Below are 25948 nucleotides of genomic sequence, written 5' to 3' on the forward strand. Positions count from 1 at the left end.
CTATGTAAAGATTTTTAATTATTTCAACTTTATTAAAAATTAGACAATTTTATATTTGGCGCCAAATACCTCAACCGGAAGATAAGAAAATTATATTTGCCATCTAGTAGTAAAATTGGGAACTTGCAAAGATAAAATTGAGTAAAAGAATAGTATGCAAAGAAATCTGTGATAGATGTAAACATATACGGATTTTAAACTTACCTATACAATAAATTATTGAAATAATTAAATGGATGACGCACGTGGTGTAGAATGTTTATGGGGAGATCTCAAAAGTCATCCACAATGTCCTCACGGTAATTGTCATACGCATACACTTGAAATTAATTTTTATGTCAAAAATTATTTCTTTCAACAAAGATAAATTTTTTTTTATAGGCCCAACATTACTATTTGGTACATATGTTGATGGTGAATTAAAAAAATTTTATGCATGCTCTGCTTGTCGTGATAGAAAATTATGCAGATTCTATTTAGAGTATGAGCAAGAATTGTCCAAATCTTGCAAAAATATGTGGGAGCTGGAAAAGAAAAAGCTCACTCAGCAATATCCTCATCAAAAATTGTACATTCGTTTGAATGAAATTAAAGCACAATCCGTAACAAAAAGATGTTACTGCCACAATTGCGAGAGATTAATTTTTAGTTCTGAAAAAGATAAGCATATTGATCATGAGATTACAGAGAATATAACAGATTATCAATTGCAACATCCAACAGAACTTTTAAAACCCCTAGATAATGCAAAGAAAGAAGCACAATATTTATTTTCTAAGAAATCTACAGAAGATATAACAAAAATGCTATTGAAGCTTGGAGCTAAACAGATTCTTTGTATTGGAACGCCAAGAATGCACGAATATATAACTGAACATTATATAGACCAGATATCTTCTCTCCTCTTAGACTTTGATGGAAGATTTGTAAGTATAAAAAATAGAGATTATTACATTAATTCATAATTTATTTTAATTAGTGTAGTTTTTAATTATTTTTATTTTTATTAGTATAATTTTATTAAATACATTTTGATTGATGGTTTCCATAATTTTAGCATAACTTTTTTGGACCACTGGAGTATTGTTGGTACAATCTTTTCAATCATCATTTTTTTAACAAGGATGCTGCTAATGTGTTCAAAGATTTTATCATGCAAAATAAAGGAAAGGACACTTATTTAATATGTGATCCCCCATTTGGAGGTCGTGTGGAACCCATATCTTATACGATAAAAACGATATTTGACCTGCACAAAAAATTAAATAACAATAATTTTTCTTTGAAAATTATGTTTATATTTCCATATTTTATGGAAAATATAATAAAAGAAAAAAGCAATCCACCATTGGTAGCTGGTGGTTTGAAAGACTTGATAATGTCTGATTATAAAGTGGATTATGATAATCATCCTCTGTTTATGTCAAATAAACAAGGTAGAAAATATGGTTCCCCAGTAAGAATTTTTACAAATATACCCTTAAAGTTATTAGAGCTTTCTATGTTTGATGGATACAAATTTTGCAAAGATTGCGAAAAATGGGTGTCCAGTGAAAATAAGCATTGCAGGAGATGCAAAGAATGTACTTCCAAAGATGGTCGTACATATAAGCACTGTAAAATATGTAAGCGATGTGTAAAACCTACTTGGAGGCATTGTAAAACATGTAAAAGATGTATGTTAGAGAAACATACATGTGGTCAAATTCCAAATATTGTAGGAAAATGTTTCAAATGCAATGAATTAGGTACATATCAATACTTTTAATATTTTTAATTATTGCTCTTGTTAATACTTTGTTAATTTATTTATAGGTCATACTGGAAAAGAATGTCTCAATTTACTTTCTATTGAAAAGATAGCTAAGACAGATGTAAGAGAAGATAAAAGAATTGAGAAACGCAAAGCAGAAAGTGAACTAAAGAAATCTTCAATTAAAAAGCGTAAACTCGAACATTCAAAAGAAGTTACTAAACAAAAAGTTCTCATTGGTAGAAATAAAGTTTTAAAACTAAAACAGAATAAAAAGAAATTCAAGAATCTAAAAAGTGACAAGGACTAAAAGAAACAATGTGCGTATTCTTTTTTTTGTATTTTATATAATAAATACTCAATAATTATTCTTTTTTTTCGTTCCTTAAATCTTCAAATCCAATCAAGACGGCTGAAAAATAAAGCTTTTATAATAATAGGTTTTTATATAGCTATATTTTTGTTTAGAGACAATAATATATGCATATGTTAAATGAGATGAATCGCATATCACTTATTTAATACATTTTATACGTAGCATATTGCAGATATATTATTTCTTTCTTGATAAAAATATATATAATATATATTTATATTAACATTATATTTTTATATCATATAAAAATATGTAATATATACAATACACATATGTAATCAATATTAACAATTGAATTTATTTTTATATCTTGATACAAGTTTATCGAATTCGCGCGTTTCAGAGATCTAAATTTCAGCCAATCGGCTCGAAGGATGAAGTCGCGGGAAATTTGTCGAACCGAAAGCAGTTTTCTGTTTCTCGAACAATCAGGTGCGAGGATTCAAAATTGTTCCGAGTTTTGACACGTGCGATGCGACACATCGATAATTAATATTTGCCCTTGAAGATCGGGGCAATGGAAATGAGCATCCGACCGAGCGATCACATTCGAATTTCAGTGAAATCTCGAACTTTCGTCAGCTGATCAGCTGATCTCTGCTCGTGTCAGGGTCCTTCAGGATGGCATCCCCCTTGTCGCGATTGCCGCAGACGTTTCTCGCCAGGAACGGCTCGAAACTGTCGCAGTTCGCGACGATTGTGCTCGTCGAGCGACAACCTGGAGTCCGGGTGCTCCATTCGCATCGGCATCAGGATCGAAGGACATTTGACAGCGGACCAAAACAGTTCTTAACCTGTACCGCGCTTATCTCGGCGTTGGGTCTCGGCTATATTTTGTATAATAACTGGAAGGATGACATACGGCAGAGGATCAAAAATTTGGTCCCTAATTATCCCGTTATTCATTCCGTTTCGTTATCTGATAATCAGAACAGGGATAAGTATAATTTTATAGCGGACGTGGTAGAGATATCCGCGCCATCCGTAGTTTACATTGAGATTAAAGACTCATCGAGGTAAATATGAACATTACATATTATGAAAAAATGGTATATCTGTGATGAACATATATTAATTGCTGCTTTCTCGTTCTCGTGAATTGATAGGGTAGACTTCTTTACTGGGAAGATAGTTACCACTAGTAATGGATCAGGATTCATCATTAATCAGGATGGTTTAATACTAACAAATGCCCACGTTGTAATAAATAAACCCAATACATCAGTGAAGGTAAATGTGAGTCCTTTGGGAGTTCCCTTATCCTTTCTAAACATCCTGTAAATATTACAAGTAACATTGAATATAATTATTCTTTATACATAAGGTTTGTTTTTTGTTCCTGCACTAATAAAATAGTGCACACTGGTGCAATAAGTTAGCGTGAGACAAAATATACTTCTCTCATTCTAACTTATTGCACCAGTGTGCACTAGTTTATTAGTGCAGGAATAGAAAACAAGCCTATTAATATCCTGTATCTTACACCTAAATCTGTTTTTAATTTAATTATTATTATTTGATAAAATTCATATTACTTAATTTGTTACATCTGTTTCAAACTGTTTCATATCTCTTATTTTTTTTACATAGGTGCGACTTTATGACGGTACTACACATATTGGAGTAATAGAAGATATTGATTTGGAAAGCGATCTTGCTACTGTGCGTATAAAGAAGGTAATATAGTAATGAATATGTACTTTGTTGTCTTATATGCTTCATTGTAATTGTATGCTTTTAAATATTATTATAACTACTAATCTATATATTATTTGATTATATAGACCAACCTGCCTGTGATGAAGCTTGGTTGTTCAGCCAATATTAGACCAGGAGAATTTGTTGTGGCTATTGGTTCTCCGTTAGCTCTTAGCAACACTATAACAAGTGGAGTAGTAAGTAGTGTAAATAGACAAAGTGAAGAACTTGGCCTACATAATTCACAAATTGGATATATTCAAACAGATGCAGCAATTACTGTGAGTTTGCGATAACTGTTCGTTTTATTATAAATATTAAATATTATGTTGTATCTCTTATTTTTTTTTTAACAAAATCGGATTTTTCTTCAGTTTGGAAATTCGGGTGGACCGCTAGTGAATTTAAATGGGGAAGCAATAGGCATAAATGCAATGAAAGTGACGTCTGGAATTTCATTTGCCATACCAATAGACTACGCAAAAGAATTCTTGCATAAAGCAGAGTTACGTAAGAAAAACAAAGGTAATGCAGAATATTTTTTTATTCTATTGACGCAATGTAAGGAAGACATTACAGATTATTCTTGCAGACATAGTGTTTCAAGGAGCACCCAAGAGAAGATACATGGGAATCACAATGCAAACTTTGATGCCAGATACTTTACTTGAGATGCAACAATATAATGAGTACATGCATGTCAGACATGGAGTCCTTGTGTGGAAAGTAATGCTTGGCTCTCCAGCTCATAAGTAAGTATAAAAGCATCCCTTTATTATTATCTTACATTGTAATTACACTAGAATTTATGATTAATTAATATAATACAATTATTATCATTAATTATTACAATATAATAATAATTATTGAAATGTAATATAATTAATTTAAAAATAGATTTTTTAAAAATGTATGTCAAAAATACGAAAGTGATACGTTACTAAAATTGTTTTTCTGAACAAAGAATCAAATAATCAGATAATAAAATAAATAATAAGTAGTAGATACAAAAACTAGAAAAAAAATTATAAGACAGTACTCAAGTATCAAGCATCAAGATGATATTTAATGTTGAGAAAATTCCATTAATATTGTAACATGATATATATAAAAATGTGTTAACGTCGAAAAATTTAAATATTATTTTATTGTTGCAGTGCTGGATTACAGCCTGGGGATGTAATAACTCATGCCAACGACGAGCCGGTACTGGATTCACATAATATTTACAAGATATTAGAACGACCAGGAACGATACAATTGCAAGTTGTAAGAAAAGGAAAAAATTTACATGTAACAGTCGAACCTGAGGATACATAGCTGATTGAGGTATATATATAAATATATAAATTTATCGTCCGTGTATCTTATTTCTTTGAAAATATATCATATATACATACATATACATATATATACATTGAAGACACTAATAAATATATATATATATATATATATATTTATATATATATTTATTTATTAGTGTCTTCAATGTACGCCGAGTGTTGTTTAGTTACAAGAAAAGCTTTCGAAAAAAAGCAAGAATCACGTTTATCGTTTAGCGCACTTTATAACTGGTGAACCGGTTCATCAGTCACACCAAATCGAGCCTCCAGTATACACGCCTTTTGGTTGTACAACCGTTTTAATTTTAATATACACGATAAAGGGCCACTTAACGACTTATAGAATTTATCAAGTGAGAGAGCATTTATTTATCCGCTTTATCCGCTAACATTTTTCGTGATCACTCGCGAAGAGCGATGTCACGTCGCGTGGATAATCTTGCGTTGAGTCCTTGCTGCGATATGTATATGCGCGAATAAAACTCGTGTATAGGTACGTGAATGCGTGTGTAAATACGCGAATGCGTTATGTACGCCGGGTGTGGTTTATACGTGGCCCGACTGCATTATGTTTATATTGTTTACGACGTAAAGCGATCTCTGCCGCAAATATGCGACCGGATCTCGCGATGCAGCGAGTTGCGTGGATGGTGGTCCTTCGCGGGGCTTTCATCAGCGATTTTTTTGCCGTTTGAAAGGGGAATGCAGGGTGAAGGAAAGGATTTTACTGTCCGCGGACGCGTGCATCTTGTTGGAATTCTAAAAGGTCGTTCCGTCGAGATATAACTCCAAACGTTTCACGTCGATCCGCCAGGATCTATAAAAGGAAGAAGGAGGAAGAAGTGAGGGTGGCGGAGGCTTGATGATTTCTCTTCGCGCATACTCGAGAGATATGCCATTGTTATCCAATATGTTGTGTGCGATAAACGATAAATCATCAAGATTAACTTTGCCTCGATGGCAGGATAAGAATAGAAATATATCAGTTAACTGATGTTGAGATGAGAGAATGTTCGACGAATTTGGCCATTAAGATGTTTTCAAAATTTGAAATAATTTTTCACTGATAAAATCAACAAGACGTACTTACAATGCGCTGGTTTTTTTCTATTAAAAAAAGTCGAATCAATTTAGATTTTAGAAATATATGGATAGGTAATCGAATCTGATTTTTTTTTAGTTATATGTAACATATACAGTTTGCCAATTTGAAATAACTTGCAAAGGAGTGTTATCTTTGTTGTTTGAAGTTTGCGAAGAAAGTGGCATTGAAAGAATGTCAACAAAGAAATTAATTCTTTGTTTTCTTATGAGGAATATTCTTTCAACGAAATATGCGCGTGCATGTATCTGTTTTATAGAATTTTAAATAAATATAAATAATAAGAATTATTATTAATATATTAATAATATTAATTAGAATTAGAATATATAGTTATAAGATGTAACTATAATATATTATTTATAATTATATATATTTAATATAATTATATAAATAATATAATTATAATACATTATTAATAATAATATTTCTTAATTATTATTATTTATATTAATAATAATAATTAAATATAATTATAAAATAAATAAGTATAAATTTATACAAATAATATATCTTTCTGATATCAATTTGATATCTCAACATATATTACGAATATTACGTTGTATGTTATTGTCATCATAATTTTGCAAATTACAAGACGATAAACTGTTGCATATTGTTACAGAAAAAAATAAAGAGAAAGAGAGAGATAGATAAGGAAAGGAAAAAGAGGGTCAGTCGGTGCGTTACTTTGAAGTCACATCGAGCTGTGAAGGGTTAAGGAAATAAGAGGTGCCTTGACCTACGATACGCGGAGAGGAGATCAGCGTGAGCGAGTAATCGAGTGTTTCTGCCGACCGTGTTCACGGTCCGACCATTATCGTCTCTCCGTCCCTTCTCCCGCGCGATCTCTTCTCCCTTTATCCTTTCTCGCCACTTTTTTCCTTTTCATCACCGCGCTCTTCGTCTTCCCAGCCTTCGGCGCTCACGTCAACACGCGGGAGCCTATTCTCTGATTATCCATGCTTTCTCGCCTACGAGCACCTCGATGACACCTTCCTTCTCTCCCATGTGTTGCTCCTGCTGCTGCTGGTAGCACATAATGATAGAGAAGCAAACAGACGACGGATCTTGCGAACACGACATCTCCGTCGTGTCCTCGCGGACGAGATATCCCGAGATATTGCGCCCACGTTTCAGTCGACAGTCTCCTTGCGACCGCGGCGCGGACGATGACCGGAAACGAGCAGAACCACCTGAAAGGTCACGGCCTGCCGTTCGTGGACTCGCTCGAAAAGGCGTGTCCTAGTCGTAGGATTTGTCCGCGAAACGGTACCCCACGATGGGAAGAATGAGGAAGAGCGCGGGATGCTTGAGAAATTGACAATAAATGTATTCCGTGAGAATTCTCCACGGAACGTTCTAATGCTCGCGCATCCGGGTTGTTAGATTCTCGGTTAAATCGTGATCTTCTTATAGAAATTTGAGATTAAAAATTCACTCTAAATTGGCACGTGTACGTCGTACATGGAATTCATTTGGGCGTGAATTAAAGGCTATTACACACGTGCTGTTTGAAATTCAGAATAACACGGAGAGGTAACTGACCGCATCGTATTATGAAAGTTATATTTCCTGCTTATCGTAACGTTCCTATTTATATCGCGTTTGTGCACTAGTGTGGCATAACGAAAAACCCTCGAGTACCAGGCCGAGATCAAACGCGATACTCTGCGGATACTATTATCCGCCTACGTTTTCTTATATTCTTCTGATTTTTCATCCTGATATCATCGATAAAATCAGAAGACTGAGAAATATCCTCAATGTTCAAAATTAAATGTTAAATTTGCGAAAAATTACTCATTAAAATCATTCTTTTTTTGACAGATTAAATATTGAAAATTAACATGATTAAATTATAAAAAAATTCTGTTTTTCTAATTTTTTCACCATTTTTTTTCAAATTTTTAGAAGCGGTACTCGACAAATATTTTACATAAAAATTTTTTATCTGATTTTTAATACTTAGTTATTAATGAAAAAGTAGAATTCTTTATATTAAAGTAAAAATCCTGATGATTCTTTGAAAAGTGTTCATCTTTCACGATATTGAGATCGCGTGCAAATATATTAGCATATATACTTTATAAAATGTACATATATTTAATTTTTAGATATTGTATATAATATATATATGTATAATATTTTTGTATATATTAAATTTAAAAGTTTAATTAAAACTTTCCTCGAAATTAATTGTTTACATTGCAAAATACAGACTAATGTAATGATATTCATGTGCCTGAAATAAAAATATTGAAATTAATTGTTTACATTGCAAAATACAGACTAATGTAATGATATTCATGTGCCTGAAATAAAAATATTGAAATTAATTGTTTACATTGCAAAATACAGACTAATGTAATGATATTCATGTGCCTGAAATAAAAATATTGAAATTAATTGTTTACATTGCAAAATACAGACTAATGTAATGATATTCATGTGCCTGGAATAACAATATTGATATTAATTGTTTACATTGCAAAATACAGACTAATGTAATGATATTCATGTGCCTGAAATAAAAATATTGAAATTAATTGTTTACATTGCAAAATACAGACTAATGTAATGATATTCATGTGCCTGAAATAAAAATATTGATGATGCAACCATTAATTGATGATTTCACAGCTCTAATTATGTCCAATTATTGTTTACAAATATATTGTAATTTATGCGTTTATGCGTCGTGCAACCTATTGCGATGCGATTTATCGATTGCGTTTAAAATTTTGTGTCCGTGTTGCTTTCAAAGAAACCGGATATGCAAATTTCTCGCAATCTCGAGTTTACGCGTCGAGAGCGGTGAACAGGTTGATCCCTCGCGCCAACCCTTTATGTCATTATAATACTCGTTAGAGGTATGCTCGCGAGTCCGGGTCATCGCAATCGCCAGCATCGCCAAGGACGAGGGTCGTGTGATGTTATTGTGCCAGGGAGAGGATTCCTGGACGTCTGCGGTCTGCGGCACGGGGAAAAAGGGATAAAAAAAAGCCGCGACAGGCGAACAATTTCGCTTTGAACACGAGCGTGTCGCGGCCCTGATCAAGGCCAATCGAATTACTCGTGCGGGAAAAACCGTCGACAATTGTCCTGCGATCGACGATCTTACTTATACTTATAAATCGGAATTCGAGGAGTAATAAATAATGATATTTTTTAAAAAATTGTCCAGAAGTGGATAAGATACTTAAAATTTTCTTTACTCTTACACAGAGAATTTTCTCTTAGAATTTACTCTGAAAATCATAGTAATCGTTAGACAATATGCTATTGGAAGTATTTTATGAGTTTCATTGATACATATTACAATAAAAATAATATTAATATCTATCTACAATATAATATAAAATATATGTTCTATTAATTTTACTATGTACATATATTAATATTTTTTATTGTGGTAAATATTAATCAGAGAAACTCTTATAAAGTTCTTCCAATACCATATATTGTCCCACGATTACTCTATGATTTTCAGAATAAATTCTAAGAAAAAATTCTCTCCGTGTACATATCTGATGTTTGCATAAGTTCATTTGCAATGCTGTATGCTTTATAATTAATTAACTATATATAATTTAAAATTTATATAAAATTGTAAATTATATTGCACAATTCATATAATTAAATAAATACATTATATTTAATTATATAAATAATTACAGCTAAAATTCTAATTATTTTATATAATATAAAATTACGATAATTAATAGTATAATTGCAAGCATCAGAAAGATAAGCATCAATTTTTGTTATTGATATTAATATAATTGATGAAATGTGCGATGTTTCGCAGTAGAAATAGAAGGAGTAATAAGAAGAGCAGGTCAGACTTCTGGCGCCTCTTCAAGAAAATTAAAAGCGCATTACTTGCTCCTGAGTACAAACTTATGATATGAATGAATTTTGATTCAATGTGTGCTTTATTAAACGCGCATGCTAAATCTAAAGAACAAGTTTTATTTCATACAAAACAGATACATGCGTGCACATATTTATAAAACGTAAAAACGAGACGTCGTTATATCGCTGGCAAAAGCGGACGACCTTGATGTCTAACCGTCGTAGAAATTTTTTGTTTTATAATGATAACGTTATATTAATGATATAAATGTGAATTTGCTCGTTCGTAAAATAATGAAACTATATACTTTTTAAAAAATTTCTTAAAGATTTCTAAAGTATCTCTCCAGGCGATACAAACTTTTAAGAAGAGAAACCTCGTTTTGAACAATTTTTTTCTTCGGACCTTTACGTTGTTTTAATTATTATGGGAATAAAAAATTTGTCGAAACAAGAATCTCGCATAGGGGACATTTCATTTAAAATGCATTACGGAATGTTGCAAATTAAACGATCCGAGGTCGAATGTAGCCTCTGGTACACGAAACCAAACAAAAGGGTTCGCGTTACAACCGAAGTAGTTCTACGCGATTGGGATCATTGAACGACCTCGAGTAAATCGAATCAGTTTTCTCAATGTTCTCGCTTCGTTCAACTCTTACGTTAATTACGATAATTAGCATCAATAATTCGTCGCGAAGAATTAAATGTTTACTATTAGTCTTTATAATAGGTTTACTGTTAGTCTTTATAATAGGTTGTTCATCTTATCAAGGTCAAATATAAATTATCGGCTTTCGTTGATTTATATACGAAGCGCTTTTCTTGGAAACAAATAAATAAAAGAATATATGCATAAACTGTGATAAATGAATAGATATTTTATATTTTATTAAACAAGAATTATGAATTATTTTTAGAATTTAATATTGAATGTTTTAGGAGAGTTAGCTCTAAAATTTTTAAGCTATAGTAAGGAATAATTATTTTTAAGTTTGTTCTTACATGATTTACAAAATTTTTGTATTTATGAATATTTTAATAATTAATTTTATATTTGTATATATGTTTTAAATATTATTTTTAATTTAAAAATAAATATAATTTTATATACTTTTAATTTTCAAATTTCAATTTTTAATAATAATTATTTAATAATTTTTTTAGAGATATTGAGAATGTGCATTTATTTTGTATGTAGATAATCTGAGAAGAAAAAGCATCGAATCCGGTTACTTTCCTCGCATTTACGAGACACTCGAACGAAATGACGATTGGGGGACGACGAGACGTCGCGGGAATCCTGAGGATCGATCGATACGATCCGGGATCGACTTATCTCGTCTTGATGGCAAACGGATCCGCCTTGTCCTTCGACATTTCTTCAGGTTCCTGGTTCAAAGACATCTCGCGAGGCTCGCGCGCGGTGCATATATAAGTCAAAACCAGATTGTGAGCAAGGTGCATAGCCTGGACAGTCCTTCAGCCAGTAAGGAGGTCGGCAGAGACGCATCAAGCACAATGCAGGCACTGGTAAGTGCAATCTGTCCAGTTCTTTCTTCAATCCCTAAGTCTCCTTTAATTTTCTCCTTTAATTTTTATTTCAAAAAATATATTTTTTTTAATTTCTCTTTTTTCTTTAGTTTTTATAAGTTAAACAACCAATCTAGGGTAAATGTTTCACATCGTGTAGATAAAACAATTAATTGTTAACTCGAATTTTTTAATTAATGAAATAGAATTTAATTAATTAAATACTTATAAATAATTAAATAAAATTCAAATAATTATAGAAACTAATTCTTTCATGTTAATTAATTAATTATTAGATTAATATTTAGATTTGTATTCATGTGTGTACGAAAGTTTCATACGTATTAAGTCACGATATATTAGAAAATAATTTTTCCAAATAACTATGTGCGATATTAGAAGAAGTGCGAGGTCTTTATTACAATTGATGTTAAATAGTGAAAAGTGAACGTCCGCGAGAGAATGATATATACAAGTGAACCTTACAATTTATTTGCAAGGGTTGCGCCTGCCGGACTACTTGCTTTTTTTCGAGATATAAAAGCGTTGAAAAATGTGCGCGCACGTATGTATAAAATCCATGGTTCGCAGGAGTGCGATCACTGTGCGGATTTTATGGCGGCCAAGCCTTCTCGCTAAATGGCACTCTTATCCAACACCGGATACAACTCCCCTGTTTTTCGCTACGCAAATTTTTTCTAGTCAGCCTTGCTGTTAACCAGCGCGCTACAAACTGTTTTACGGCTGTTTTTCACGTTTATATAGCGATTTAAATCATTTGGTACCTTGAACATCACACCATAAGGCTTTCGAAGAATTTGATTCTAAAGTTACTTAGTTGAATTTGAACGCAGATACCAAGTGTTTTCTTTTCCAAGCATGTGTAAATATACGCTGTATAGCGTAATTTTTGAAATTTTCTAATATTAATTTGAACAAAAATGCTTTAACATTTTGTTTCACAATTTTGTGTAATTACTCATTTAACGATATGTGAGAAATTTATTATTTATTTTATTCATTATTAAACAACATGTTGATTTTTTTGTCTGATAGGAGAGATTTGTAGTTATTACTTTTCGTCATATTCATTCTATTTATTTATTGTATTTGTTTTTCATATCTCTTAATTTTTATGGATAAATCGTAACTAGAAATTTACAAATAGAAACATTTATTTCTCACATTCGATTATTTATAAAACGCATCGCATTGATTGATTTGAAATAAAAATGTAGATCAAAGTTGTTTACGCGTTTTTAACGTTCGAAACCGCGCTCTCTTTTCCGGTGTCTATCGTCATTTCTTCAGCCTTTATTGGATCGTAAAGAGAGGCTGTATCTCCTGAGACGCTCATGCAAGTATATAAACCCCGTCCTACACATAATGCCTCTGCGTTACCTCATATCGGACATAAAATTCGTCGAACATTTCGCCGACTGTCCCACGTGGTAAGCATCTGTTTTCATCTCCCGAGGAGACACCCTAAAATAATCCCAGATACAATTCTCGAGCTCTTAAAAAAAAAAAAAAAAAAAAGCAAAAAAACAAATCCGAAAAAAACGCACGACTATATATAGGTAGTCGCGCAAATAAATCTGCCATCGGGACGATCTGCATTCGCATTGTTCTCGCGTTCGTTCTAAATAAAGCTCATTCGACCGAACTTTCTGCCACGTGGAGCGTACGAACGTGCGTACAACGAATATCGCACCATATACATGTATTTATTGCCTCTCCTGCCACAGCTCTCCGATATCGATCATAATGGAATATCGCTCGCGGGAATTGCAGCGGAAATGTCCTTCCTTAATCCCGAAATGATCGTGAGGATCTTGTCGGAGTCCTGTCAGTGAATACCGCGATAAACTGGTTGATACAGATGGAGTAAGTCATAAAAATATCATTCTTCACGATTTTCTGTTCGAAGAATTAAATTAAAAAAAAAAAGAATTAAATAAAATCCTGATTATAGATTAAAAATAAATTTAAAAAAAAAGAATTAAATAAAATGCTGATTATAAATTAAAAATAAATTTAAAAAAGAATTTTCCGAAGAATTAAATTAAAAAAAAAGAATTAAATAGAATCCTGATTATAGATTAAAAATAAATTGAAAAAAAAGAATGAAATAAAATGTTGATTATAGATTAACCTAGGAAGCAGAGTACGTCGAAGGCAACCATGTACCTTGTTTATTTGAACGTCGACAGTTTCCGCGTACTTGCGGCGCGAATAAGAATCTCGTTCTCCACTCGTAGATTCCAGTTTTCGCAATCCTCGGCGTGGCGACAAGCGCGCAGCTGACCCTGCTGCCCTACGCCTATCTGGCGGATCCGCTTCCGGTGTACCATCAGTCCCAGGACACGCGTGCCGGGGTGCACGCGTACAGTTACGCCGGCGGCCCGTCCGCGAAGGAGGAAGTCCGGGGTCTCGATGGGGTCACGCGCGGCTCCTACAGCTACGTGGACGCAAACGGTATCCTGCAATCCGTCTTCTATGTCGCCGACGAGGGCTGGCTTCCGCGTCGCGGCGACGAATCTGCCGACCGACGGCGTCCAGGAACACGTAGAGGTCGAGGAGGCGAAGCGCACGACGAGCAGCCGCAGAAAACGCAGCCTCGAGGCGGCATCGCCGATCGCCGATCAAGATCAAGCGCAGAATCCCAAGAGTTCCCAAGAAGATCAGGACTCGGCCGAGAGTTCCCACGAGCTTCCAGCGGCGCAGGAGAAAAAGACCGACACGAATCGGAGCGATCGCAGCATCATCGTCGCGCCTGTCTACGGACTCTCGGACTCGATTCTGATCCCGAGATTGACCGGCACGGCCACTTCGAGCCAGAGCCGCGTCGATATTCACAATAACGTTCGTCTGAAGGCCGTTCAACCCGTCGAGACGATCGGAGTCCTGCCGGCGCCCGCTGCCTACGAGACGGTGATCCTTCCGAGTCAGGTGCCTCTGGCGACGTCTCATCAGAGTCGAGTCCAGGTGCATAATAATCTCCGTGTCGAGACGCCGGAGAAGCTCATTGTTAAGGACGCGGCGATTCTACCGGAGGCATCACCGGTGACTCCTGTCCAGCTCGCTTACAAAACGGTGATCCTTCCCAGTCAGGTGCCTCTGGCGACGTCTCATCAGAGCCGAGTCCAGGTGCATAATAATCTCCGTGTCGAGACGCCGGAGAAGCTCATCGTTAAGGACGCGGCGATTCTACCGGAGGCATCACCGGTGACTCCTGTCCAGCTCGCTGCTTACAAAACGGTGATCCTTCCCAATCAGGTGCCTCTGGCGACGTCTCATCAGAGCCGAGTCCAGGTGCATAATAATCTCCGTGTCGAGACGCCGGAGAAGCTCATCGTTAAGGACGCGGCGATCCTACCGGAGGTATCACCGGTGGTCCCCGTCCAACTCGGACCGCTTCCGGTCCTACCAGCTCTTCCCGGTTACTACGAGAACCGAATCCAGCTTCACAAGAATATCGGAATAGAAGGTCCGAATCCCAAGAACGCCGTGAAACTCGACGCGGTGCCGTTGGCGATCGTCGAGACGCCGATCAAGACTCCAGTTCCGGTTGTCACCAAGCAAGCCGTCCTTCCGGTCGTTCCTAAGCAAGCCGTCCTTCCGGTCGTCCCCAAGCAAGCTGTCCTTCCGGTCGTCACCAAGCAAGCCGTTCTTCCGGTCGTCACCGAGCAAGCCGCCCTTCCGGTCGTCACCAAGCAAGTCGTCCTTCCGGTCGTCACCGAGCAAGCCGCCCTTCCGGTCGTCACCAAGCAAGCCATCCTTCCGATCGTCACCGAGCAAGCCGCCCTTCCGGTCGCCACCGCCGTCTCCAATCAGAGCAGGACTCAGATTCATCGCAACGCCAAACTCGAAGTAGCTGTGCCGATCGTGAGCGAACCAACCGTGTACACGGTTCCCTATTCTCAACCGATCCCGACAGCCTGGCAGGTCCTAGCAGCTCCCCTCGCTCAATCCTCCCAATTTCGTAGTCAGATTCACTTGAACGAGAAGCTCGAGCTGACGAAATAAGGATGTCGACCCCGTAAGGATTTGGACACTTACAGTTATGTGCAAAATAATAGCACTGGTTGAAAAAATGAGGGGAATTTGTATTATTTCCTTCACCATCGAAAAGTGATAATTAAAGGAGTTCCTGGTATTCGTCAGTTCGTTCGAAGACCACAAAAGTCAGAATTTAATAGTTAAACACGGTGGAGGAAACATACAAATTCCCTTTATTTTTTCAACCGGTGCTATTATTTTGTACATAACTGTATATTTATTATTCTCATGACATTTTTCGATGATCCTTAATTCGATCCTTCGGATCCTTTTTAGTTTCTCATCCATAAACGATATAATTTTTTTAGGTTGATTCTCTTTTATATAAAAATTATATAGAAATTTTTTTCAAATAATTATAATAATTATAATTGACAAATTATCTCTTTTTTACAATTGTTAAAATTGTATATGATTATATATTGAAGGTGAAATTTTACTGTAAAATATTTTTCATAGAAAATATTCAAGTTCTTTAAGGATCCTGAAGCAGTTTTAAGCGAATCAATCACTTGCATCGTGATAAAAAAATTAGAATAAGACGTTCTTAACGAGAGTTCTATGAGCAACTGATCAATGACAGGTTTGCTTATAGTAGCTCGTTGTATGAACATCATTATTATAACTATTGTTCGTTCTCGTCTGTGTCATTCTCCAATGTAATACAAGTATTTCAACATTCTTGCATTAAATTATTGTATGATTACACGATTCATGCGATTCATGAAAAAAAAACACCAATGTCAATCCCACGGCTATATAAATGATCCTCTTTAACTTCAGTCGAGTCTAATCGAATTTCCTTCGCTCGAACATATCGCGTAACGTTGGACAGTGTCAATTCGTTCGTGCGAGAATTTAAATTGAACTGTCTGGCTCTATCCAGGAAGAATAGTGACCGGAACACTGACCTTGCATATAGGTCATGTAAAATCGCGTTCATTCAGATCGCGCGCGTTGAAAGAAATCTCGCGAATTTGTCGGCGAATCCGAATCGCGGTTTTTAATTAGACATCACGTTGAGTCAACCCGATTCGTTCCTTTCTGAACTGAAATTTACATCACAATCCTCTCTGGCTGCGGTACATATATATTCTCTCATTACCCGGCCGCGACGATTTGTCGCCGTCGCGTCGTCCAGGATGGAGCGGAAATCGCGACCTTGACTTCGGATTCTTATGCGGCCGGGAATACATTACGGCGATAAACTTTCATGCGCGGATATCGCGTGTCCGTTCACGAGTAATGACGAGATTAACGGGGGATCTCGCGTCTCTTCATGAGAGATTATTTTTTTCTCTAAGTTCATACATGCCATTGAAAAAAGGCTGATAAGATTATTTCCCGCAGATGGAACGGAATGCTTCATATGCGCTCGTTTAAGTTTTACGAGCGGGATATAAGCTTTGACAAAGATGTGATTGTCGAGTATTTCGATCTAGACGAGCTATGAGTGTAAATCATTTTAATTTCCGATTTTTTAATCTGCGGTCTTGAAGAGAGAATAGAAATTTATAACATCCTCTTTGCAGTAAAATATTTTGCCCCATAATAACTTGCTTGTTTTCAAACATATTATGTTAAAAACAGTTAAATTTAAATTATCTAAGTGTGTTATTAATGATATACACATAGAGAATTTTCTCTTAGAATTTATCCTGTAAATCATGGTAATCGTGGGACAATATGGTATTGAAAGAATTTTATAAGAGTTTCTCTGATTAATATTTAGCACAATATTGTTAATATTTTTTATTGTGGTAAATATTATATAATCAGAGAAACTCTTGTAAAATTCATCCAATACCATATCGCTCCACAATTACTATGATTTTTAGCTTAAATTCTAAGAGAAAATTCTCTTCATGTATAGCTCAATTATTTTGCTTTCTAACGAAATAGATTGCATTGACTCTTCTCTATTTTTAGAATAATTCTTTTAGTTATCGAAATCAAAATTCATATATTTTACATCGTCAAACGTCAAACGTCACCTGTCAAACTACTTGAATACAGACATTGCATCGAACCGCAGATGCAAGTTTCGAATTATAAGCGCAGCCGTAATGCAATATGCAGACGGACACTGATGTCTTTGTTTTGAACATGCCTTCGAGGGAAGATATCCCTGATGAGATGCGCCGTGAATGTATATGTATATACGTGATCGTTTACGAAACAAGGTCCGCGGATTAGGGCACACAGATAAACGAGTATATCTCTCTCGGAGAGGCAGAAGATCGCGAATGCAGGATTCGATCGAGAAGCGTCCGCTACACAAAATCTGACATTGCTTTCGTTACGATTTCTCGAACCCGTTTTCTCGACTCGATCCGCGCGGATTATTTTCCGCGCGATCGTTGCGTGGGCATAATAACGGATGGTCCGCGAGAAGATGGTTGAAACGCTCCGTAGATTACATCGGATCTCGACGCATTACGCGGCCGCCGCAGTACCCGAGTAATATTCCTTTATTGTCGAACCTAGTGCCGCCCTTCGCGTATTAGCCTTAATAAAATGCCGTATAAATTCTCGGATCTTTTTTTTTTATTTTTCTCTCTTTGCAACACGCGGATATCCGTAGCGCGCGAGAGTGGTAAATGCGAAATAATAATGGTCGCAGTAAATCACGCTCGGTTCCCCAATATTTCTATCGGGACTCGGGGAGATAAATGTAGCGCAATACGCGATGCAAAAATGGAATTGCCATAAACCCGTGCGGATACTTTGTCCCTTAGGATATTATGTATATATTGCTCGCAGTGCGTAGAGAGGAAGAGAGAGGAAACGAAACGATATCTGTATCAGAGGTTCAGAGAGACGCTTTTAGAAATATTATCTCATATACAGACGACTGCAAAATATACTTTGGATTTAAGGAAATTAAAAAATATTTAATTTATAGAATATTTTATGTAATATTTATGTAATTAAAAAATTTGCCCTTTATAGGAAAAGGAATGCAAAGCCAATTCTGGCAAATATGGTTGCTGCTTCGGTGAATTAAAATTATGCACATAATAGAATTTTGTTTAATTAAAATGGTGTACATAATAGAAATTTGGAAATTAAAATCATGTCTTTTTCTGAAAACAGGATTTAAAGTCTATTCTCAAGTTTGATTTAAAAAATATTTAGTTAAATTACAAAACTACAAATATATAACTATTACAAAATTATGTTCCGAAAAGGTATCGCAAAAATGAGCAAGTAAAAAGTCGATCTTTGTCGATTCTTCTAAATCTCTGTCAGAAATTGTCGGAATCTTTTATATAGACGGACAATAAAATTATTGTAATCGTCTCAGTGACGGATTTCGAGAGTCCTGCATCTATTGAACTTCTGCTCGACTTACGATATCGAGATTTATTCCAGGGGAAAAATCAGTTTTGTCTTTACGAAGCGATCACGATGGATCAAGGTGGAACGTACGGATATAGGAGAGAGTGGAAAGAGAGGGATTCTCGACGATTTGCATCCGTGATAATAGAAACGTCCAGCAGGGTATAGCGTATTATATATACGTGGGCATCCGCGACGATAAAGGCAGCGCATACGTTAGCTCGTGGATAACGCGCTGGTCCGCAGATGGTCCGTGCCCGATAAAAGGGCGGATAATGATTTCCAAGACGATTCGAGCGAGGTATACACGCACGTATGTAGGCTTTTAGATTATATTCGCACTTTGTGTCACGCGAGAGACGAGATAGCGCGCCCCGATGTTTATGTCCGAGATTACGTTTCCGCGTGCATTCACCGAAATAGATCCCATACCGTAGGCGCGTAAATTTGCATCCCCCCAAAGTGGCTAGACGCGAACGTACTGAAGACACTTGCAATAAATGTACTTGCGTATTCTCTGGGGATACTCGAGCTCGATGGACTCGAATCATGTGCGATCCAGTTATATGCAGTAAAATCGAATTTACTGTACTAAACAAAGATTGATTAAATGAAAAAAAAACGCAAATAGATTAAAATAATAAAATAATAAAAATTGAATTAAATAAAAATAATGAAGGAATTTATTTAGATGATATAAATGATTTTCGAATTTACTGATGAAAGAGAGTATTTCTTGTCTTATAAAATCTTAATTGTTAAATTATTCTCTCGTGCTGCTTTAATGCAAAATATAATATATGCTATTTATGCATATATTATACATTGTATGGAAGTAGCTGGAACCTTACCGATGATGGGATAAAAAAAGAAACGATTTTTTTCTTGCACACGTTGCAATCTCCGTACATAGGTCTAACATACGATACCAGCAATATGAGAAAATTAATCTTACGTGCGCACCTTCTCTCGCAAACAATCTCACGTTACGATCTATGTGTGATCCACTTTTCCTTATCTGCAACATGAAAATTTCACGAATCAGTTATCTACTCTGGATAGTAATTATACTCTAAATCACCCCAGTTTCACGATGATCATTAATGTTTCGTACAAATGTTTATTTCATGTGATAACGAAACATTGTTATCACTTGTAATAAAAATAATGATAATTTTTCTCCTCACCCCCAAAAGATAATTAATATCGATATTAATAACATATAAATGAGAAAAGAGAACAAATTTCGTGAAAATCTCATAACGATCTAAATTAATGTATTATTATAAAATCGAGGAAAAACGCCTTGAACTGTTATCTCGCGATTCTATACTATATCCTCGACATTTCCGAATAATGCAAAGCTTTAGAATTGTATTGTATGTATATCTTCTCTAATAATAAATAGCGGTAATAAATACCTTGCGACTCTAATGAGGCAACTACTACTACTTACGAGTTAAGCGAGATATTAGGGATCCTCGCATTAATACGGCGGAATATACGATGCTTATTAAAGTATCGCGATCAATCTTAATTGATCGGCCAGCACGCGCAACCTTGCACCGCTTATCGTTATAAGGCCTTCTCTCTCTCGTGGGAGGCAAAAGCCGATAAAAGCGGCCCCGGAGTAGCCGGGGTGCCCGGGCAATCAGCAAATGGAATCGTTAGTTAGTTAGTCCCCGTAATCTTCGATCGGACGTTGGTTCCTCCTTGTTGTACACGCTCGCGGTCAACGATCGTGATTCACGATCGCTGAATCCGAGCCACGCTCGAGAGAATTCACGCGCGCGCGCTATGTTTATCGCCGTCGACTAATTAGCATTATTTATCGCCCTTTTATAATTGCCTCCGCGAATTTTCGTACGCGGGAATTAATCCGGCGATTTACGCCGGGAGTCTAATTCGATTTCGCTTCCTTCGATGTCGGGGGATGATTGTATACGTCTCGTACTCTGTGTATAGTAATAATTCAGCGTTATACATATACAGAGGGTGTATTTAAATAAGTGCGAAAAATTTTAAGAGATGATTCTTTGTCAAAAATTAAGAAGGATTTCTTATATAAATATATACATATACTCTTATATCCCTTTCTGAGAAGTTGCACTTTTATAAAGAGGGAGATAAACATTGAATTTTTAGACAAATTGAAAAAAATAAAACTTGGTGAATTTTCCACTAATAAAAAGGATATTTATTAATATTTTTAAAAAATCTCCTAAAATTTTTTTGGCACTTATTTAGATATATTATACCCTTTATAATAAATATTTTGCATCTCTTCTCTAAAAATGAACTTCCCTGGCAATGATGCACGAGATGCGCATCTCGGGGATCTCACGATTCGCGCGAGTTATTATTCGAGCCGCCTGTCGCGGCTGTCGGTCTTTGGGAAAGATTTTACGCGTCGTGCTCGTAAATCAGGCTGTTCCCAGCAACGCGAAACCGCCTTTACTGACACGAAGAGGCGGCGAAACGGACCTATTTATATTCGATGTCGTCGGCTCGCTGCGCGTCTTCACCCGGATCAAAACTGGCGTCGCATTCTTACTTTGCAGCGTGCAGTGGTGCGTGGACGGCTGAAATCTGGAAGACATCGAATTTACTTGTACAATTTCAAGAATTTAGATTATTAATAAAAATTTAGATTAATAATAAAAAAATTTGTTGAGAAACTTCATAAATGGCAGTAACATTTTCGCGGCAAAAAATTGGTATCGAATTGAATTTTCTCGAAAATAAGGGTAAAATTGTAGGATGATGACAAGATTCTTGTCCCAGGCACCACTGTGCAACGAGCGAGTCAACGATCTCCGCGAGGCGGGTGCGCAAGAAAAATTCGTCTCTTTCCGTAAAAGGCGACGCCGAATATCCTATAGATGCACGGGAGAATGCAGGAATAACAATATGCGGCGAGAAATATATGGATGCACCGACTGTGCTGCGGTGTTATATATGTCGTCGTATCAAAATTGTACGCGATATATACGCAAAGAAAGTAAGAAGGGCGCGAGGTGGGATATCAGATTCTTCGTATCAATGTTTGGTATAAAGCTAAGAAAACGAACGGAAAGAGAAGAGTTTTTGCTCATCGAGAAATGTACTTGCTCGATGAGCGAAACGTAAGAGAACGGGACACGTAGTTCGTACATAAACAATGAGCAAAATGTAAACGTCGGGGAAATGTAATATTTAGTGGACGGTAGGTGTGGACGTTGTGTATCCAGTGCTAGATGAACATTTTGTATACACAAAGCTGTGTACTTAAAAGCTTGTCTGTTACAAGTAGATCTGCTGTCCGGATGTTGACCGCCAGAGGCGAAATCGTTACTATAAAAGCGCTGATAAAAGATACAGAATTATGCTCCAAAAATTCATTCGCGACGATTAAAATCTTATTATAAGGATAAGAAAATTAATTATAATAAATATAATATTCAATTATCACTTCTTTTCAGCGTAATTTTTTTTAGAGTAATTTACACTTTGTTTTCACGAAATTCTGTTATAAAAATAGAAGTTAATGATGCACTGTGTAGTTGATAAAATAAGTTCTATCACTGTGTCGAAAGCAACAGCTTTATCTCGCGATTAAAATGAGGTGACCTTTTCTAACTTTTTTTAGAGCATCATATCGATTTAGCCAACAAATTGCAATTCGAAAGGGGTCATTACAAATCATGTGTATATGTATTGTAATCGCGTTTCGATAATCTTAAGAAAAGGAAATTGATGATTTCGCGATTTTTCCGGGAGGAGATCTTTTGCGACCTGCAATAAATACGCGGGACCATATGAGAGAGTCCGTAATACCGAATGCTCTTCTCGAAGTATGAATAAGCTTACTTTGTAATTAAGCTAGAGAATTCCAACAGCGATTAGCGCGACACGATAGTTGCTTCGCACGGCATTGAAATCATCGTCGACGGGTTCTGCCAACAATAGGGAACTTATGACGATAGCTAAAATGTTTCCAGCTTCGCGAAACCGGATAGCAATTTAAAGACGCGAATTCTGAAATCGTGGAAGCCGATTGTGTCTTTAAATAGCTCTCGAACAGAAGCTACTTCAGAAGCTACGGAAGAAAAGCAAGAAATGATAATTGTATATTTTTCTATTGGATATTAAATATTAGAATTTCACTTAATATTGGATGTCCATTGAATATTTATTGCTAATTTTTGTTGGAAGAATTTTTTAAAATATATATTAAATTAATATATTATTTTTTTTAAATAGAATAAATTATAGTTGATATTGTTTGTACACGGAGAGAATTTTCTCTTAGAATTTACCCTGAAATGGTGGTAATCGTAGGACAATATGGTATTGAAAGAATTTGATAAGAATTTCTCTGATTAAATACTTAATACCACAAAATATTACAAATATTGTGGTAAAATATTAAGAATTCAGAGAAATTAAAAATTCTTCCAATACCATATTATCCCACAATTACCATAATTTTGAGGATAAATTCTAAGAGAAAATTCTTTTTATGTATTTTTCGAAGTCGCGTTTAGAAAATAGATGTATATAATTGTTCGAGATAATTCAAAACATGTCTGATTCATGTTAATAAAAAAACTAAACCAGTTTTGATCTTTCGACACAGGCTCTGAAAATAGATTGGATTCTCTTTCTCCCCCTTTTTCTTTCTCTCTGCCTGCATACCGAGGGAATTGATAGTTACCATTGTTTTTGTTCCGCAGGGGGTTGATTTAGAATCACTGCTGTAACGCGTCGTCTTCTCGTTGCACTCTCAACATCATTGCACTGCCATATGCATGTATGTACGGTTAGATAGTCGGCTCTCCACGAGTGCCATTTAATGCGAGATGAGAGAGACGGAGACGGAAGAAAAAGAAAGAAAGAAAGATCGGCCGTTTAGTGCCAATGTCAAAACCAACGCAGCACCGCCTACATGCTCGTGCGCTGTCGGCGAAAGAAGGCTTCTCTCATCGTCGGCGGCGACTTGTTGCACGAGCGAACACGTGAGTAATTCCGTTGGAATTGATGAACTCGTTACGCTTATATCGTTCCCTTACATCGTCGGATTAAGCGTGCCGGCCGTAAATCCGCGGCGGGAATTATTTATGCGATCGGCGGCATAGAGAGGCGGCTCTTATACAAGGAGGCTCTTGGACCTTCCCTAAAGAGACGCCACCTTTCGAGTATATATCGTTTCATTCTCGCCGCCCTTTAATTGCATTCGCAGTTAATTGCGTTCGTTTTTTCTATTTGCCGAAGATCAGCGCCGATCTTTGTCCGAGCGCGAACGTCACTTTAAATCCCTTTAATCTTGCTCTATATATCGTTGAAAGCTGCGCTTTTATCGCGACGGGATTAAATTATATGTCGAATTTAAAAGTTCCGACTGGGCGGTCTTTGTGCAACGCTGAAATCTTTAATCATATGTAACAAGTATAAATTGCAATAGAGTTGAAAAATATTCACAGGATAGATATTTCATACAGAATGTCTGAATGATATAAGGTCACATCGAAAATACGCAAGTAGATCTTGTTATTTGGAGACAATTTTTTTCAACAAAAATATTGAGGCATCAATAATTTTCGAGTTATAAGCGATTGAAAATAAAGGGTTTTTTCGCAAATTGCGCCTTGTGGAAATAAAATATTAACATAACCACATTCTACAATTAATTTCGAGTGGAGTTTACTTTAATACAATTTTAATTTAAGATTTAGTTGTAAAAATACATGATGGCAAAAATTGGGAACATGCAAAAAATGATGACTTTCCTCGACATTTTTGCTGAGGACAAAATAACGTCTCCAAATAACTAGATTTACTTGTATATTTTCGGTGTGACGCTTTATGTCAAACACTCTGTATATGTATATCATTTATTGAATTCTTTCTGAATAAAATTAATTTCGTGATAGATATGCAATGCTGCAAATGCATGGTTTTTCCTTAACCGACGAATTATTTAGTCATCGTCCCAGGATAAATTACTTAAATTTGAATATGAAGATTCGATTCGATGGAAAAGCGATGTCGCGCTGCTCTTAAGAGAGATTCATCTCCGTTTCGGTGTGCTATCGTGCGTTGTGTAATGTAGCTAGTATTTGCATTGGTATGCGCAAGACCATCTCTTCCGTCCATTACATACCCTCCAATGTCATTTTGTAGCTCGCAATCACAAGTGCGTTTATCGTCTTAGCGTTGTGACGTGACGAGGCGCAGCTTATTACGTATTTGGATAAGTGAATGCAGAGTAACTGCAACAATGCACTCAGAGGCAATGAAGATCGCACGTACGACGATCCGCATAAATTAAGCGCATTCTTTTGATTACAACCGCGATAAAATATTAAAATGACGATAATAAACTATCGGAGAAGGAGCATCAGTTATAATTCTGCAATAATTTTTACAAAATATCAATATCAATCCTAAACAAGAAAATTTATGGAAAATTTAAATAAACTTTTAGAAAACTTATTTAAATCAATTTTGTTTTATGCACACGCGATATATAATATAAAAAATCTGTTCTTATTTTTAATTCTTTAATGTTTTTGTTTTTGCAGTATTGATTCGAAATTTCAGTCAGAGAGAATTGATCTTTAAGTAAAAAGTGATTCGAAACGTTTGTATAAGTTTAAAGTCAAACTCGTTAACAGTAAAATAATTTATGCACTTATTTAAGTAATATCAAATCAACGAATAAAGCCCACTTCATTCCTGCTGCGAGGAAGAGATTAAAATCCGTGCGTAAATTATCTCTGTACGTTGTAACATCCTTGCCTTTATTACGATCGTGCTGTGCGTTTATTCTTATTACCTATAAACAGTGTTGTGCTTAGATGATTTTACAAGAATTAGTTAGATGAAGATGATTTTGTTTT

At 35.7% G+C, this 25948-nt stretch overlaps 3 protein-coding genes across 5 annotated transcripts; all 3 read left to right on the plus strand.

Moving 5' to 3' along the window:
- The first annotated feature begins 127 nt into the window (after positions 1-127).
- LOC114941516 (rRNA N(6)-adenosine-methyltransferase ZCCHC4) lies at positions 128-2535 on the plus strand. 2 transcript variants are annotated; one of them, XM_085487209.1, is made up of 5 exons: positions 128-299; positions 382-926; positions 1058-1748; positions 1816-2073; positions 2473-2535. In XM_085487209.1, the coding sequence occupies exons 1-4, from the start codon at positions 233-235 to the stop codon at positions 2061-2063; spliced, it is 1551 nt and encodes a 516-aa protein (XP_085343335.1). In that variant the 5' UTR covers positions 128-232; the 3' UTR covers positions 2064-2073; positions 2473-2535. The 2 variants fall into 2 exon arrangements, with proteins under 2 accessions (XP_085343335.1, XP_029172368.2); XM_029316535.2 differs by lacking the exon at positions 2473-2535 and having other exon boundaries at positions 1816-2121.
- Positions 2536-2747: 212 nt separating this feature from the next.
- On the plus strand, positions 2748-5156 carry HtrA2 (HTRA2-related serine protease). 2 transcript variants are annotated; one of them, XM_085487210.1, is made up of 7 exons: positions 2748-3145; positions 3236-3365; positions 3720-3806; positions 3914-4108; positions 4202-4352; positions 4420-4579; positions 4985-5156. In XM_085487210.1, exons 1-7 carry the CDS (start codon positions 2751-2753, stop codon positions 5145-5147), a joined length of 1281 nt encoding a protein of 426 aa, XP_085343336.1. In that variant the 5' UTR covers positions 2748-2750; the 3' UTR covers positions 5148-5156. The 2 variants fall into 2 exon arrangements, with proteins under 2 accessions (XP_085343336.1, XP_029172369.1); XM_029316536.2 differs by having other exon boundaries at positions 3236-3359.
- A 2288-nt stretch (positions 5157-7444) lies between these two features.
- LOC114941521 (uncharacterized) lies at positions 7445-15802 on the plus strand. The gene is given in 4 exon segments (XM_029316540.2): positions 7445-7544; positions 11332-11663; positions 13925-14179; positions 14181-15802. Coding segments are annotated over 4 exon segments (2199 nt in total). The 3' UTR covers positions 15693-15802.
- Positions 15803-25948: the final 10146 nt, after the last annotated feature.

The sequence above is a fragment of the Nylanderia fulva genome, unplaced genomic scaffold (genome assembly GCF_048542155.1).
Source record: "Nylanderia fulva isolate GAGA-0341 unplaced genomic scaffold, ASM4854215v1 Scaffold51, whole genome shotgun sequence".
Lineage (NCBI taxonomy): Eukaryota > Metazoa > Arthropoda > Insecta > Hymenoptera > Formicidae > Nylanderia > Nylanderia fulva.